General features: G+C 40.6%; 1 protein-coding gene across 1 annotated transcript; it reads right to left on the reverse strand.

The window, feature by feature from the left end:
* Window positions 1-11,516: 11,516 nt before the first annotated feature.
* On the reverse strand, window positions 11,517-18,652 carry si:dkey-245n4.2 (uncharacterized). Its single transcript, XM_055918836.1, has 5 exons — window positions 18,478-18,652; window positions 16,552-17,100; window positions 13,321-13,440; window positions 12,894-12,984; window positions 11,517-12,358 (listed from the first exon to the last, which is right to left on the reverse strand). The coding sequence occupies exons 1-5, from the start codon at window positions 18,635-18,637 to the stop codon at window positions 12,145-12,147; spliced, it is 1,134 nt and encodes a 377-aa protein (XP_055774811.1). The 5' UTR covers window positions 18,638-18,652; the 3' UTR covers window positions 11,517-12,144.
* Between the last annotated feature and the right edge of the window lie 154 nt (window positions 18,653-18,806).

Below are 18,806 nucleotides of genomic sequence, written 5' to 3' on the forward strand. Positions count from 1 at the left end.
ACCACTGACAGCACTAGACATACATCAAAACATCAAAGGAGAAACAGCTTCAAGGCATTTATTATTTTCCATTCAAACCAAGCAATGCACCGTATCTGCTCTGGGGCAACAAATACTGTACAGTGTATTTTCCACTGAAGATGGACATGGACTTCCATTCCAAATGGCACCCTATTTCCTACATATTGCACTACTTTTGACCAGAGCCCTATGGGCCCTGTATTTGAACCTAGAACTGGGTTCAAATACTATTTCAAATAGCTCAATTACCTTCACATACATTTTGAAGTAAATATTCAGATTTTTTTGTTTGTTGGGGGGGACAAGTAGTTCAAATATGGAATGTATTTGGAAATAGACTTGAAAAGTATTTGCATGTATTTGAAAATACTTAAATACACTGACACAAATATACTCCCATGCATGTAACACAGGGATCTGAAAATAATATTTGAAATAAGTATTAGAAAATATTTTCAAATACTTCCAATAGAAGTAGTTGATTAGGGCCACATTATTTGAAAATACTCAAATACACATAAAATAAGTATTTAAATGACAAATACACGTCTCCACACAGTAGAGTGTAGAAGTTGGCATGTTCATGTGGTCAGGGGGGGTTGTTGCTTAACGTCAGCCTGCAGTTTGAATCCATCTGGCCCTCTCATTAAGCTATATTTATACAGCAGGAGAGAAAAGGGAACGCGGGAATTGCCAAAACATTACTGTACTTTCTCCACCACCAGGTCAACAGTCAGGGGAGGAAAACTTAAGAGGTGATGTTGATGGAGACAATACCTACTTCCGTGTGAAAGGATGTACACATTCTCAGCTCAGCTGTAACATTTACAGTACATAATGACATGTTGGGGGTCAGAGAACTCCCCTCCCCTGTAATCCTTTCGCAAATCATAATTTCCAATAAACAATGTGTCGTGGAGTTATTCTAATCAAAAGGAGACTTTTAGATTTCTTAAAAACAAACATCATTATTTAATTACTGCAGTAATGGAGCTTGTCAACGACCCTCTCGTAGGTGGTTCATTGAGAGCCCAACCAGCAGGACTAAGCCAAAGCATTTTATATCAAAGTCCATCCTCCTGGATGTTCATGACAAATCACAGATGAGAGAATTTATACAAAGGTACATTTTGCTCTCATGCAACAGACATCAAGATTTACATGGCGCCAAATATCTGTCTCTAGTTCATTTACTGCTTGCTTATACAGAAATACTGATGCAACATAGACACTAGGTCCTTTCCTTAAATAAACTGGAGATTGGGTCTCCCTGGTACTGACAGACAGGCACACAGACACTAATCATGGAATGGAATGCTGTCTTATCACCAAACCATTGTAAATCTAATGCCAACGTTAAATCTCAGAGGCTTCTCTCTATTCACACAGACACCTGAGAGTTCTAAGAAACCTATTCTGTTGCCTCTAAGAAAAACAGACGGTGTGAATACCAGTATAGGAAATGCATTCTGATATAAAAGTAATGTGATTAACATAATGTTGTAATTCTATGACAAATGCTAATGGCTTTAAGCCAGTCCCTCATTCCTCTGTACCTCTTCTTAACACGAATTATTCAATATTAAAGCCTAAAACCTTGACACCAGTCTCTCCTAAAACAACAAACGACATGGAGCATTAAACAGAATCCTCCTGCTGGGTGCTGGGACATTTCCGTGCCACAGGGTAATACCAGGTTCCAGTCTGACTACCTCTGCGGCTTCTATGGCTGTATGTACACACACACTTTTATTGAAATAAAATTATCAATAACCTGGGAAATACCAGGCTCCATAAATGAAACATCATCAATCTGACTAGGTAGCCTGGTGGGTAGAAGCATTCGGCCAGTAACTGAAAAGTTGCTGGATCAAATCACAGAGCTGACAAGGTGAAAATCTGTTGTTCTTCCCCTGAGCAAGGCAGTTAACCCACTGTTCCCCGGGCCCTGAGCAAGGCAGTTAACCCACTATTCTCCGGGTGCCGATGACATGGATGTCGATCAAGGCAGCCCCCTGTACCTCTCTGATTCAGAGGGGTTGGGTTAAATGTGGAAGACACATTTCAGTTGAACGCATTCAGTTCTACAACTGACTAGGTATCTTCCTTACCGCTGTGTCTTCTATGTCCGGAAGTACACAAACACACAGAAAAAAGAAACGCATTATACTTTTAGAAATATTAATTAAAATAATAACCTACACTTATCAAACTTACTATACTTATGAATTGTATCATATTCTATTTTACTACTATTTCTACAAAATAAATCAGTTTCACAGGAAGCTGCAGCCAACTCCAACACCCCCAGGAATGGTTTCCAGGTTCTCTCTTTATCAGAAAAAAGCAACTGGTTTCCTGAGCTTACACACTGCCCGTAAAACTCCACCTTGCACCTCATCTCTATGTGCTTGTGGAACAGTCATTGTTTCTACAGCTCAGCCATGTGCCAGTAGTTGTGGCGAAAGCTGGCCATGTTTAGGGACCGGGACTTCCAGTACTACTCACAGTGCAATATCTGAGAAACTTGGAAGGACTTGACCTAAATTCACACATAAAAGGAGTTCTAGATGCACCTAAATGCATTCTAAGCAAGGGATGTTGAGAAACACACAAAATTCAGCAATGAACCAAATGCTGGTGAGACTACACTATCTGATTCTTACCATTGATGATCATATTTCATAGTCTTGCAGGAAGATACTGATGTACCTGTACCATCCATGGTATGGAGTGGTGAAATTGCTGGATACTGACGCTCATGTTGAAAAATGTATAATCTTGGATATAGCAGAAACAAGTTGCAAGTATAGCCTTGGGGTTGTTGCCACCAAAACAGAGTTACAAATCAATATTGCCTATCCCAAGCATCTTTGAAATGATCTGTATATTGAAAGCACTGTACAAAATAAATATATTATTATTTTTATTATCCTGTAGCAACAAAAAAAAAAGGATCAAGGGAAGCCAGTTTGGATTTGGCTTCACACCAATCACATCACATTAGAAGCTCTAAGACCAGGTTGAGAAGCAAAAAGGCAACTTGAATTGTTGCATGTTGTCCTCCTGTGGCTAGCTAGCTAAAATCTACCCTTTCCTAAATTATCCATGGATGGAGATAGGGAGTTGGACTTGTGGTTTTATTTAATTCTCCGTAAAGGTCAATGATTATAATGCCGATTCTGATCCAACCATAAATTCATACATTGTGCCCCTGGCCTGAGAAGATGGAAGTTCAATATGCAGCTAACGTTAGGCTAATGTTAACTAGCTGGCCTGGCGCATTGTTGCCCATGAAAGGAATTTAGGCTAGCAAGAAAACATTTTAGCCAGGTAGCCTAGGACAACAAAAACTAAAAGCGTGTATTACAGAGTCATAGACCATTTAGGCAACATGAAAGAGGATGGCATTGGCATTTCTCTACAAGTAGGGTGAGTCAACATGTTTTTTTTAGTTTTTTTTTTTACTTGCATGCACACATGCACACACACAGAAATCAGTACCATGGACAGGCACATCATATATAGTTTACGTTGGTTGGACTAAATCATTTTTGGTATATTTTATTTGTCACTGTATTACACTAAGCATAGGTGATTAGATGATGTAGAAATGGTGCTGGAATAGTGGAGGCAGCTCCTGTTTTCTTTGCGACTTGTGGTAACTCTCCATGGTTCTAAATCAATAGGTGTTTAGTAGTCTGAAAATGTTGGAAACATTACCTTTCTTGACCATGCTGTAGTTTATGTAGCTGTTTGTTACATTCAATATGTTTTGTGGACTTCACTGGACAGATGTTGCTCTCCGGTTTTGTGATGAAACAAATGTGTGGTTGAAATTATTCTGCCACTGTGTCTTCTTATTGTCTCGGCCTTTAGGCCTATATATCACGGTGTCAAGGCATATGAACTAACAGGTTACAGAGCAAACAACACAATTATCACAAAACATAGGTGGTAAAATGCCCTTTTCCCCCTAGCTTGGCTTCCTCTGTGATTTTACCCACGCACCGCTACTGTTTGCCACAGCAATTTTCAATCCTTTTGATTCAGTTTAATAAATGATATCAATGCAAAATGTTAAGTGTCAAAGTGCTGTTTTTTTAGACAGACTTGCCTCATGATTTGTCAACTTGCGCACATTCTCTGTCCTTTACATCTGAGTGCTGCTGCATGAATTTTGTGTGTCTTGACCAGTCAGATTCACAGAAATCGCAGATCGTGCGGGCAGGGCACAACACACAAAGCTGAAGGCGCGCTCAACACTTTCTCAGATATTTATTTAGCAAGCGTGATAACCCATCACTCCCCACAGACACAAGCAAAAACTCACGTAAATATAACAGCCTATACGCCTTAAAATTAGCGATCTGACATGCTGTATTTGCATGGAAACGAGACAATTTTTTCAGACTAATCAACTGTAGGTATACTAACAACAGCAGCTGCATAGTCTAGCACAGGGCTGCCCAACCCTCTTCCTGGAGATCTACCTTCCTGCAGGTTTTCAGTCCAACCCTAATTTAACACACCTGATTCTTCTTATTAGCTGCTCAACAAGACCTTAACTAGCTGAATCAGATATGGTAAATTAGGGTTGGGCTGAAAACCTACAGGACAGTAGATCTCCAGGAAGAGGGTTGGGCAGCCCTGGTCTAGCACTTCTAGCTGATACCGGATTTCCCAAACTAGCTCCCGTTTTTTTCCTTGCACAATTTAGATGATTAAAAAAACAAAGCTTGATAATGAGTTGGTTAGTTGAATCTGCTGTGTAGTGCTAGGGCAAAACAGTAAATGTGCACCGGGGGGCTCAGGACCGAGTTTGGGAAACCCTGATCTAGCCTACAATGCGCCGTGGACAAAGCAGTAACGTTGTGTATTATAGCCCATTTGTTTGTGAGAAAATGTGAATGGGATCAAATGTTGTTTATATTCAAACTTGGGCTGACTGGGCCACCTAGACTTTTTATATCCAAAATGATCAACTGGAAGGAAAAAGTTAACACAGTAGCTGACATAGACTGATTTCATATTTTATTAGGTCTACAGTAGCATAGGGCAGGACTACACGATGCAAACCTGCACAAAGCAAGCCGTGTGAGTTTTATTGTCCAATCATGCTTTCTCTGTGTCTGTGTATAAGAACCTCCCTAGTCCTTTCTTTAAAACATCATTCATATAGATTGCTGCGGTTTGACAGGGTTTTCATCCTCCCCAAGGGCAGTTTTTTAAAAACCATGTAACCTGATTACAAAAACTCTGGTCCTATCTAAGCCCATATTAAAACATTTTTTAAACAGATTAATCATGTCATACCATATAAGGTCCGAAGTTTCACCTGGTTAGGTTGCCAGATTAGGTAAAACTATGGGCCCCAGAATTTTTTTCTCTCACACCACTCTGGGGACCTGTGGTGCCACCTCTGGTAGGAACTGTTATTAATAGCCTGGTCCCAGATCTGTTTGAGCTTTTCTCTACTTCCTTGTCATTGTTTGTCATGTTGATTCCATAAGGAGTTTGCAAGAGAGCAAAAACAGACTGACACAAAAGCTAGTGGATGACAGACTGGCACCCAGGCTATGTAATTACCACTTTGTGTCAATCATCCACAAAACACCAACAAGTCAACTCCACAGACCTTGTATTGTTGTTAAACATATATTAACTCCTCAGGTTATCACCTAAAAAAGTGTCTAATACTATTTACATATGTAATCCACTTTTTTTTTAATACAGTATGTATAAGGGTATGTCAGAAGAACAGTTACAGTACTGTAGCAGTCTGTAATTAAATTCTGAAAAATGAAGTGCATTAATAGAGCCCAACTGATATCTCGTTACACTGATATTATCGGCCGATATTGGCCTTACAGCGATATATTGATATCTGCCGATAATTCCCCTGATATTTGATAAATAGGATAACAAAAATGTTTTACGGTTAGGAGGTTAGGAGGCTCAAACACAAGATTTACCAGAAGATAGCCGGAAATCACTTTCTCAGAAAAACCTCTCACAGACCTAGTCTGGTTCCAAATCGGCATGTGCTTCAGGCAAGAGAACAAAGCTGTGAAGTAGCAAAGTCATGAAGGAGTGACTGCTCAGCTGCAGTGTTATCCCCGTAAAACACAGCTGTTATTATTTGACTGTGCGTGCATGTTTGTATTCATGTTGTGTTCCTAAGGAATCTGTATGTGGGTTTGGGTGTGTTCATGCATGTTCAATCATGTCGTGTTCCTAGGTATGATTGATGCTTGTACTCAAGAGTTTCTATACCATTAGCACCTATACTGCCGCCTCAGGAAAAACTGTCAGGAAAATAGTTTAGATTGATAATAGATAAGATTTATGTCATGAAATTGTGAAATAATTCATGGCTGCTATCAATACCAGGTCAGGTAGCCGAGTGGTTAGAGCAGTGGTCGGGTTGATCGTTCAAATCCCAGAGCCGACAAGGTGAAAAATCTGTCAATGTGCTCAATCAAGGCACCAGGGTCACTGCTGATAATGGCAGGCCATGATCCTACTCTCCGAGGATGTCTCAGGGAGTTGGGATTACATGCTGTGAGACAGGACAAATGTAAGCACCCACCAAATTATTCATATATAGGTAATCATGATTATTGGCACCATAACAATGATAGTCAGAGGAGTTGGATTGCAAGTTCCAACAGAATCATACTCACAATAGCCATGTTTTTCCCTAGGCGCCATAGAAACGTTTGAGAATTTGGAACTAGACGTTCATATACTTTTTGAGGGCGTTACAGCATGTCATCACACCCACAAGTGGTGAGAGCCTGCCATAACTGTTATTGCCATCATCTATATTTACAGTACCAGTCAAAAGTTTGGACACACCTACTCATTCAAGAGTTTTTCTTTTTCTTTTTACTCTTTTCTACATTGTAGAATAATAAAGAAGACATCAAAACTATGAAATAATGCATATGGAATCATGTAGTAACCAAAAATGTTTATTTTAAATGTGAGATTCTTCAAAGTAGCCACCCTTTGTCTTGATGACAGCTTTGCACACTCTTGGCATTCTCCCAACCAGCTTCACCTGGAATTATTTTCCAACAGTCTTGAAGGAGTTCTGAGCACTTGTTGGCTGCTTTTCCTTCAGTCTGAGGTCCAACTCATCACAACACAACACAACTGATTGGCTCAAATGCATTAAGAAGGAAATACATTGTTGAGAGAATTCCAAGAGTGTGCAAAGCTGTCATCAAGGTAAAGGGTGGCTACATTACAGAATCTCAAATATAAAATATATTTTGATTTATTTAACACTTTTTTGGTTACTACATCATTCCTTATGTGTTTTTCATAGTATTGATGTCTTCACTATTACTCTACAATGTATAAAATAGTCAAAATAAAGAAAAACACTTAAATGAGAAGGTGTGTCCAAACTTTTGACTGGCACTGTAACAAGTTTATTGTCGGCCGTTGTTGGTATATTGATTTTTACCGGTATATTGATATCGGCTGATAATTCAATCGATATTCGATACATATGATGAAAAAATGTGTTTCATGTTTATTGCGGCCATTCTCATTCAACCCTTATTTTACCAGGTAAGTTGACTGGGGGACAGCTACAGGGGGAGAGGGGTGGATTAGCCAATTGGAAGCTGGGGATGATTAGGTGGCCATGATGGAAATGGTTTGCGGGGGAGATTTGTTTTGAATGCAGTCTAGTGCTCTTACAATTCACCTAGCTTCCACATGGGGGAGAAATTCTAGGTGTAGCACCTTAAAAAATGAGAAATACATTTTTTACTTTTACCACTTTTTTTGTGGCATCCAATTGGTAGTTACAGTCTTGTCTCATCACTGCAACTCCACTACAGACTCGGGAGAGACAATTGTCGAGAGCCATGTGTCCTCCGAAACACGACCCTGCCAAGCCACACTGCTTCTTGACACACTGCTTGCTTAGCCCAGAAGCCAGCCACACCAATGTGTCGGCGGAAACCCCGTCCAACTGACGACCGAAGTCAGCTTGTAGGTGCCCGGCCCGCCAAAGGAATCGCTAGAGCACAATGAGAGAAAGACATCCCGGCCGGCCAAACCCTCCCCCAACCCGGAAGATGCTGGGCCAATTGTGCGCCGCCTCATGGGTCTCCCGGTCACGGCCAGGTGTGACAGAGCCTAGATTTGATCCCGAGTCTGTAGTGACGCCTCAGCACAGCGATGCAGTGCCTTAGACCTCAGGAGGCCTAAAGATGAGACATTTAAAATCAGAAGATCATATTAACATGTAAATATTATAGATCGGTAACAGAATAGCAGAATAATACTGCAGCAGATTCAGTAATGCTGTATTTGAAAATAGTACACTCAATGTAGGCTACTGCCTCTTTAAGAGCTAGCATTCATTTTGTGGTTAATGTTATCCGGGATCCTTGGGAAAACCATATCCTAACCAATAATGTGCATAAATCCTGGATGACTGACAGAGGGCGCTGTATTGAAGCCACTGTCATCTTGGTACTCCTCAATTTAAAAAAAAAAGATTTTGGAAGCTATAGAAATGCATTTATTAAAGTCTACACTAATTTTTGACACATTTATTATATTGTGAGCTAAACATTTTCCTTAAAGTATATATTTTTTGAGAGTACTAATGTTACTGTCCCCACTGCAACTAAAAATACTTAAGTACATGTAATTTTGTCCTTGAAACATTTAATTGAAATACTATAGAATTCCATTCATTCCTATGGAGGACTGCTCCTACTGGGGAGTGCCAATATGGCCGACCGGTGGCTTCAAAGCCTCTCAATGGACAATACATCGCATCAGCAATCCAGGGTTTATATAGGCCATTGAACCTAACCCTAAATTTAAAGATGCACTACGCAGAAATTGCTCCCCATTTCCTGGTTGCTAGAATTCTAATAGTTCTCTTAATTTCAGTTTATGTGACAAAACAAGCTAGTGTAGAGAATCATTGCACCATATAAAAACGCTGTGAAATATCTTTCCCATAACCCAAAATATTGTATTTTCAGCTGGTGTACAAAACCAAAACCTAAGAACGGGAAGCATAGAAATAACGCACACACAACAGATCTACCGCTTCTTAGACTTGCTTTCAATGAGAATGACAGATCTATAACTCACATTTCAATGTGGATTTGGTTACAGATTTCTTTTGGGCTTGCGCCACAGACAGCTATATCAGTCCACTAACAGAGGACTAGTTAAGGCCCAGTGCACTACTTTTGTGAGAGAAACATAAATGGTATATATTTTGGATTTCTTATTCTTTTTAGGGGGAGCTGCAGCACACCTACTTCCCGCTGTTATGCTTTTGAGGGGTTTGAGTTCCTTTGGAGTGTTCACACTGAACCAAAACATTAAGCGAACTGCACTTAGTTCTTCAAGAATTCGCTTAAAGGGACCAAGTGTGAAAACACCCTCCGTTTCAGAGGCAAGCCAGTAGTGGGATGCAGGGTGGTATGATGCTGGCTCATGATGTCATTACTGTCACAATTTAAGAAATCAACATTTGAAACATATTTCTTGGACGATTGCTCTTTTGGATAGCAATTTAAGAGAACTCAGTGTGCAAAAATGACACTTTTTAATTTCCCTACTGTAAAACAGTATATCGGCAGATATCAGCATCGGTTAGATGTGTCCCTTAAAAAATCTAAATCAGTATCGGACCCAAAATCCCCATATCAGTAAGGCTCTATGCATCAACATGTCAGAACGTTTTACAGTAGCTGTAAACTCTTCTTATATTAGTAAGCAAGTATAATATCCATAATTCAGACACAAAAATATTTTGTTACTTTTCCACATTTCACCAATTTAAAATGTCATTTCACATCACATCTTCCATACAAAAGCTGTCATAATACTAGCTCTGTTATCATTGCAAAAACTATGATTATTCTCTTCTATTCTCATTTGGCTATATTAGATTGACAACATTGTTGACACCTCAAAACACTAGCAATTGATATCATAGCAATGCTACAAATACCTCAGGACTCACCTTGAACATGTTACGACTACAGTATGTACAATCCACTGCTCTCTCACACCTGCTGGAAGCACATGGACATACAGTACTAGTCAAAAGTTTGGACACACCTACTCATTCAAGGCTTTTTCTTTATTTTTACTATTTTCTACATTGTAGAATAATAGTGAAGAGATCAAAACTATGATATAACACATATGGAATAATGTAGTAACCAAAGAAAGTATTAAACAAATCAAAATATATTTTATATTTGAGATTCTTCAAAGTAGCCACCCTTTGTCTTGATAACAGCTTTGCACACTCTTGGCATTCTCTCAACCAGCACCATGAGGTATCTTTCCTTCTTAATGCATTTGAGCCAATCAGTTGTGTTGTGACAAGGTAGGGGTGGTATACAGAAGATGGTATTTTACCAAATAGGGCTACGCCCATATTATCGCAAGAACTGCTCAAATAAACAAAGAGAAATTAAAGCCCATCATTACTTGAAGACATTAAGGTCAGTCAATCCGGAAAACTTCAAGAAATTTTAACGTTTCTTCAAGAGCAGTTGCAAAAACTATAAAGCGCAAAGATGAAGCTCTCATGAGGACCACCAAAGGAAAGGAAGACCCAGAGTTACCTCTGCTGCAGAGAATAAGTTCATTAGATTTTGCAGCCCAAATAAATCCTTCACAGAGTTCAAGTAACAGACACATCTCAACATCAACTGTTCAGAGGAGACTGCGTGAAATCAGGCCTTCATGGTCAAATTGCTGCAAAGAAACCACTACTACTAATAAGAAGAGACTTGCTAGGGCCAAGAAACACAAGCAATGGACATTAGACAGGTGGAAATCTGTCCTTTGGTATGATGAGTCCCAATTTGAGATTTTTGGTTCGAACCGCCGTTTCTTTGTGAGACGCAGAGTAGGTGAACGAATGATCTCTGCATGTGTGGTTCCTACCGTGAAGCATGGAGGAGGTGGTGGGATGGTGCTTTGCTGGGGACACTGTTTGTGATTTATTTAGAATTCAAGGCACACTTAACCAGCATGGCTACCACAGCATTCTGCAGCGATATGACATCCCATCTGGTTTGCGCTTAGTGGGACTATCATGTGTTTTTCAACAGGACAATGATCCAACACACCTCAAGGCTGTGTAAGGACAATTTGACCAAGAAGGAGAGCGATGGAGTGCTGCATCAGATGACCTGGCCTCCACAATCCCCCGACCTCAACCCAATTGAGATGGTTTGGGAAGAGTTGGACCACAGAGTGAAGGAAAAGCAGTCAACAAGTGCTCAGCATATGTGGGAACTCCTTCAAGACTGTTGGAAAAGCATTCCAGGTGAAGTTGGTTGAGAGAATGCCAAGAATCTGAAAAGCTGTCATCAACGCAAAGGTTGGCTACTTTGAAGAATCTCAAATATAAAATGTATTTTAATTTGTTTAACACTTTTTTGGTTACTGTGTTATTTCATAGTTTTGATGTCTTCACTATTATTCTTCATTGTAGAAAATTGTAAAAAATAAAGACAAACCCTTGAATGAGTAGGTGTGTCCAAACTTTTGACGAGTACTTAGTTAGAGGGAAAGCCTGTTTGTCTAGTTCATCAGGGGTTTGGAATATTCCGTAACGGTCCTTCAACCAGGTCAAGCTATATCTACTGGCAGGACTTCATTGCTACCTTTCATCTCAGTTAGGCCAGATACTTCTAAGTGAAGTGAGGGCTTTCCAGACATTCCATGAAGTGTGTGGGTTGAAAATGTGACCTGATAAAGATCCAACTCGGATCTAACCGTTGTCTTTTTTATGAGTCTGATTAAATCACCATGGGAGCATACCAGAGTTGCAGACATACATTTTAACTTTGATAGCTTCTTTTGCTCTGCACCTGATAAGTTGGATGTGCATATTTTTCCAAACATTCCTGTGTTGAAAATGTAACGTGACCGCTATGCCGACTCACATCAGCACACTTGTAAAATCTAATATTGAAATGCATTGAAATGTGTGTGTTCACTGTGCACCTCAGATTCTAAAATAGATTTTCAGATTCCCTTTGTTTCTCTTTCTCTCTACAAGTACAAAGACACACACACCCACACACATACGGACACATTTGTCCTTCAGTCAGTCAGGTAGCTGTTGTTGTCGAACAGCGGGGTGACGGTACCGTTCTTCCACTTGATCAAGATCTCTCCCCGCTTTAGCGAGGGAGAGTGGGCCGGCCGCATGGGGTGCTGAGTGAGGGGGGCTCTCTCGCTGAGCACAGGGGACCCCGGCTGACTCACAAGCCCTGTAGGAGTGTACGACTTCAGCACACACACTACTTTCTTCTTCCTGGGAGAGGGAAATCATTCATTTGTAGTTCTGCAACTGTGTGGGCAGTTGTGGTTACTGTTGTTTTAAAAAGTAGTATGTGATGAAGTTGTAGTTCTGGGTTATCATTTGAGAAAAAAATCTTCCTAACCACAGGATCTTTGGAGCATAATTCAGATTCAGTGGGGAAATTTGATAATTCTTGAATGTAGTAGGCATAATACTGGATCCAAAATGTCTGTTTATGGTATTACTGGGAAGCTGTATTTCCCCTTAGGCCCTTTGTCAGTAGACCAATAGTGGTACAGTGGGAAGACAGGAGTGTGCAGGTTAGCCTAGCAGTTAGAACGTTGGGCCAGTAACTGAAAGGTCGCTGGTTCAAATGCCCCGGGTCAACATGGTGAGAAAAAAAAATCGGGCAATTTGCCCATAAGCAAGGCACTTAACCTTACTTCTCTCAGGGAGGGTGGGATATGCAAAACAAAAAAAATCTAATTCACATGTGTATTAATAGATACTTGTACATGTGTGAAATAGGAGAACTATAAGCACCCACCTGTTGTGGTGGATGTTGAGTAAGAGCATGACAGTCCCCAGCACCAGAGCCAGAGCACTCAGCACCAGCATGGTCACTTTCCAGCCAAACCCTGTAACACACACACAAAGAGAGATGGAGAAACTCCCATAATCGACAGTTCAGAGTAAACAAACACTTTCCACTTTCAAACCCTAGCAAACCTCTAGAACGTCATATAAAAGGTCTTTAGAAACTGGAATTATCTGCGTGGGCTTGGACATCAATACACCCACTCTACAGATTCCTATGTAAGTTTTCCTCTCCTCTAACGCCACCATGTGGTAGAGAAGGCACAGAGTAGAAGGCCCCAGAGCCCATCGGGGCAGAGATGTGTTTTGCCCCTGGGTTTGTTTTGAAGGCAGTTATATTCTTCCACACCCCTCCGGCAATAGGTTTCCCAACTTACCATACTCAGCGTTGAAGAATGTCATTGAGGGGCCCTCAGGGCCCATGGTGCTTTCAACCAGATGAGAGTGCTCTGTCCCACGGTCCATTCCAGTGGTGTTAGGGGCAACAACATCATCCCCTGGAACCGGAGGGGGGACATCACATCAGCATTAGAGTATAATAACACAGGAGTAATACCCTAGTTATTATCTCAAAGCCATAGCCCCTTTGTTTTATTAATCTGTTCATCAATTAGTATGCCATCTCACCAAAGCCAGACCAAAATACTTAACTGAGGACCATCAGATTGAAATAAATCAAAATACATACACATAGGTCTAGACTAGTGCCCCATAGGACTGGCGTAGGGAGGAGCCCAAGAGAATAGTTTTGGACTTGCTGGCAACCAGCCCACATTAGGACCCTATTGATTGGAGGGAACTTAGCTGAATGAGAGTTAGCCAGCAAGGACAGTGGAAATGCAATCCCTGATGGAACTAATGGTATGTGACCACGCTGAGATGCCATTTGGATCACCCACTGTTAAGCCGAAGACACTGACCAAACCAAGGTATTCTCAAAGCAGATACAAAAAAAAAAGACGTTACAATGTACAGTACCAGTCAAAAGTTTGGACACACCTTCTCATTCAAGGGTTTTTCTTTATTTTTACTATTTTCTACATTGTAGAATAAAAGTGATGACATCAAAACTATGAAATAACACATATGGAATCATGTAGTAACCAAAAAAGGGTTAAACAAATCAAAATATATTTTATATTTGAGATTCATCAAAGTAGCCTCCCTTTGCCTTGATGACAGCTTTGCAGTCTTGGCATCCTCTCAACCAGCTTCACCTGGAATGCTTTTCAAACAGTCTTGAAGGAATTCCCACATACGCTGAGCACTTGTTGGCTGCTTTCCCTTCACTCTGTGGTCCAACTAATTCCAAACCATCTCAATTGGGTTGAGGTTGGTTGATTGTGGAGGCCAGATCTCTGACGCAGCACAACATACTCTTCTTCTTGGTCAAATAGCCCTTACACAGCCTGGAGGTGTGTTGGGTCATTGTCCTGTTGAAAAACAAATGATAGTCCCATTAAGCGCAAACAGATGGGATGGAGTATCGCTGCAGAATGCTGTGGTAGCCATGCTGGTTCAGTGTGCCTTGAATTCCAAATAAATCTCTGACAGTGTCACCAGCAAAGCACCCCCACACCACCTCTTCCATGCTTCATGGTGGGAAACACACATGCAGCGATCATCCATTCATCAGACCAAAGGACAGATTTCCACCAGTCTAATGGCCATTTCTCGTGTTTCTTGGCCCAAGCAAGTCTCTTCTTATTATTGGTGTCCTTAAGTAGTGGTTTATTTGCAGCAACTCAACCATGAAGGCCTGATTCACGCAGTGTCCTCTGAACAGTTGATCTTGAGATGTGTCTGTTACTTGAACTCGGTGAAACATTTATTTGGGCTGCAATTTCTGAGGCTGGTAACTCTAATGAACTTATCCTCTGCAGCAGAGGAAATTCTCTGTCATCCTTTCCTGTGGTGGTCCTCATGAGAAGCAGTTTCATCATAGCGCTTGACGATTTTTGCGACTGTACTTGGAGAAACTTAGAAAGTTATTGAAATGTTCCAGATTGACTGACCTTATTATCTTCAAGTAATGATGGACTTTGGTTTCTCTTCGCTTATTTGAGCAGTTCTTGCCATAATATGGACTTGGTCTTTTATCAAATAGGGCTATATTCTGTATACCACTCATACCTTGTCACAACACAACTGATTGGCTCAAACACATTGAGGAAATCAATTCCACAAATTAACTTTTAACAAGACACACATGTCAATTGAAATGCATTACACATGACTACCTCATGAAGCTGGTTGAGAGAATGCCAAGAATGTGCAAAGCTGTCATCAAGGCAAAGGGTGGCTACTTTGAAGAATCTCAAATATAAAATATATTTTGATTTGTTTAATACTTTCTTTGGTTACTACATTATTCCATATGTGTTATATCATAGTTTTGATCTCTTCACTATTATTCTACAATGTAGAAAATAGTAAAAATAAAGAAAAACCCTTGAATGAGTAGGTGTGTCCAAACTTTTGACTGGTACTGTATGTCCATGTGCTTCCAGCAGGTGTGAGAGAGCAGTGGATTGTACATACTGTAGTCGTAACATGTTCAAGGTGAGTCCTGATGTATTTGTAGCATTGCTATGATATCAATTGCTAGTGTTTTGAGGTGTCAACAATGTTGTCAATCTAATATAGTCAAATGAGAATAGAAGAGAATAATCATAGTTTTTGCAATGATAACAGAGCTAGTATTATGACAGCTTTTGTATGGAAGATGTGATGTGAAATGACGTTTTAAATTGGTGAAATGTGGAAAAGTAACAAAATATTTTTGTGTCTGAATTATGGATATTATACTTGCTTACTAATATAAGAAGAGTTTACAGCTACTGTGCAACATTCTGACATGTTGATGCATAGAGCCTTACTGATATGGGGATTTTGGGTCCGATACCAATTTAGATTTTTTAAGGGACACATCTAACCGATACTGATATCTGCCGATATACTGCTTTACAGTAGGGAAATTAAAAAGTGTCATTTTTGCACACTGAGTTCTCTTAAATTGCTATCCAAAAGAGCAATTGTCCAAGAAATATGTTTCAAATGTTGATTTCTTAAATTGTGACAGTAATGACATCATGAGCCATGATTAGCTAAAGGGTGGCTACTTTGAAGAATCTAAAATATATTTTGATTTGTTTAACACTTTTTGGTAACTACATGATTCCATATGTGTTATTTCATAGCTTTGATGTTTTCATTATCATTCTACAATGTAGAAAATTGTAAAAATAAAGAAAAACTCTGGAATGAGTAGGTGTATCCAAACTTTTGACTGGTACTGTATTTCTATGGCAAAAGATAGATCGGTAGAACCAATACTGACAGAATAACTTGTTAGACGTTGTTTGGTAGGCACTGCATAGGAGACAATGGTAATAATAGTGACTATGACCCAAGACATGTAGCCTACAAGTACAATTGTGATAATGTAATTCAGCGCTTGACAGCGAGGAAATATAAGACCAATGAAAATGGCAGTGAAATATCCCAGTATGATGAAAATGAATGAGATCTATAATGAAAGCTACAGAAGGATGACATGAGGCACATCCCTTCTCTATGATGGGACCCTAGTTGACGGTTCTTCTTACTCCACTGTGGTTGGCTGTTTGTATTGGAAGGGGTACTTGTTGAGGGGGGCAGAGCAGCACTTTGTGTGGACCTGTGGCGATGGTGGTGGTGATGGCTGGCTCTATTCCCACAGACAGTATGGTTGCCCAGCGTTCTCCACTTGCTGGCCTGTCTACGCTCTTTAGAGAGGAATACCTTAGACGACTTAGAGGATACGTGAGGAGCGCTGAGGTGGAGCCCCTTTCCTTGCAGTGTGAGGTGGCCCTTCTTAGAGCAGGCCCATGCCTGGCCCTCCCTGCCCACCTCGCCACCTGCAGCCCCAGCTCCCTCCTCATTCCCAGGGCCACAGTGGTGCAGTCTGACACTCAGATCATGCTCCTGGCCACTCAGACACTCTCCTGTGAGCCGGCTGCTCAGGGCTAGGCGCTCAGAGAGCCACTGCCACTCCTGCAGCGCTGAACCAGGGATGCACTCCCCCAGCACCACCCTGCTCCCGGGATGTCCATCCTGGACCAGGACCTGCACACACTTACCCAGCAGCTCATTCCTGATGCTAAAGCCAGACGCCTCTATGGGAGAAAACAGTATAATATAACATTACAGTGCATTAGCCTATGAAAGGAAAAAAGCGCCTTGGACAAACAAATGTGTTCAGGTCAGATGAGGTTGGCTATAGGGTGTAGGGTCAGTGCTAAAAGGCTCTGGTTTACAGCCATGTTATAAACTAGACAATTTTGTAATATGAGCTGGTTAAATAATAATGTCCTGGCCAGTGGAGGGATTATTCCCATGTTGTGTTTTGGAAGCTATTCATTGGTTGCATGTTTCGTCACAATATTGTTTTGAACGTTCGTTTTGTACAGATGACCGACTGAGCATTCTACTCAATGGATCATTATTGAGCACTGATGAAGACTTCATCAAAAGAGCATTTACAGTGGCTTGGAAATACAACGACATTAAAAGGGATGCAAACAATTAATAGGAAAACCCTGTCATCATTTTGATGTCGCTAGACTGACTTTTGATGCAATATAACTTTAGCTAAGATTGAAGGGAGGACACCGGATTTTAGCTAAGTAGCTAACGTTCTCATTCTAGCTATTTGTTTGACGAACTTTGCTAGCTAATGACAACATTGCCACCTGTCTAAAGTACATTTGACGACATGAAGATGTTGGCAAAATTGTTTCCTACCAAATATTTGACTATTTTACCAATGTCATCGTATTTCCAGGCACTAAATTGTAATTTTCACTCAAAAGTAGTTATCCTCGTCCAGAATGGCGACCCAGTGGCGCACTCAGTGCTTGAGGCGTCACTACAGACACCCTGATTCGATTCTAGTCTGTATCACAACCGGCCGTGATTGGGAGTCCCAGCGTCGTCCGGTGTAGGCCGTCATTGTAAATAAGAGTTCATTCTTAACTGACTTGCTTAGTTAAATAAAATAATGACTGGGTTTATCACTTTAGGACGCCACTATTGCGAAGCCGGTAGAGGGCGGCGTGAGAACGTTCATAACAATGGCATGACGAGACCGAGTGATGGAGGTGGAACCTACTGTAACGTTACTCTGTGAAGTCGAGACAGTCAGTAACTAAATGATGAATTATTGCATTACAACAAGCCTACTCGCACTAAAATGCAATTGAACATATTTTTAATAGATTTCTTTATACTTTCTTGTTGTTGATTAATTTATACTTGAAAGCTAACTTTTGAGCTGCTACAGTAACTACTGTATATTAGCTAGCTAGCTAAAAACAAATGTGGATGCATGCAAACTACTGTAACGTTAGCAAACAAGCTAAGTTTGCTAACTACAAACAATATTGTTAAGTCTAAACCAGAAAACTAGGTAGCTTATACTATTTTCTAGTATAGAAAACAACGCATTTCCCCATCAACTACAGATAGCTAGTAACTTTCTTACAAGTTCTTACCGTGGAAAACGAGTATGAAAACGCAGGGACCCCAAAACCTGTTCCCCATGACAAGTGGTGCTGTAATGTCTCCCGTGGCAACAGCCTGAATGTGTGCGTTGGGGTGTGGAGTTGAGATGTGTTCCCCACAGGGGCGAGGGGTGTGTGAACAGAGCTTCATGCGTCCAATCAGAACTGGTTAACGGTATATGCATCACTAGCTAACCACATAATTAAAGGGCACAAACAGCTACAATTTATAATGATAATTTATGTTAATTGGGTAAATGTGGAGTAGGTCATATGCCAGCAAAACTAACAGCAAACGAATATTGATCTAATAATGATGA

The sequence above is a fragment of the Salvelinus fontinalis genome, chromosome 4 (assembly GCF_029448725.1).
Source record: "Salvelinus fontinalis isolate EN_2023a chromosome 4, ASM2944872v1, whole genome shotgun sequence".
Taxonomy (NCBI): Eukaryota; Metazoa; Chordata; class Actinopteri; order Salmoniformes; family Salmonidae; genus Salvelinus; species Salvelinus fontinalis.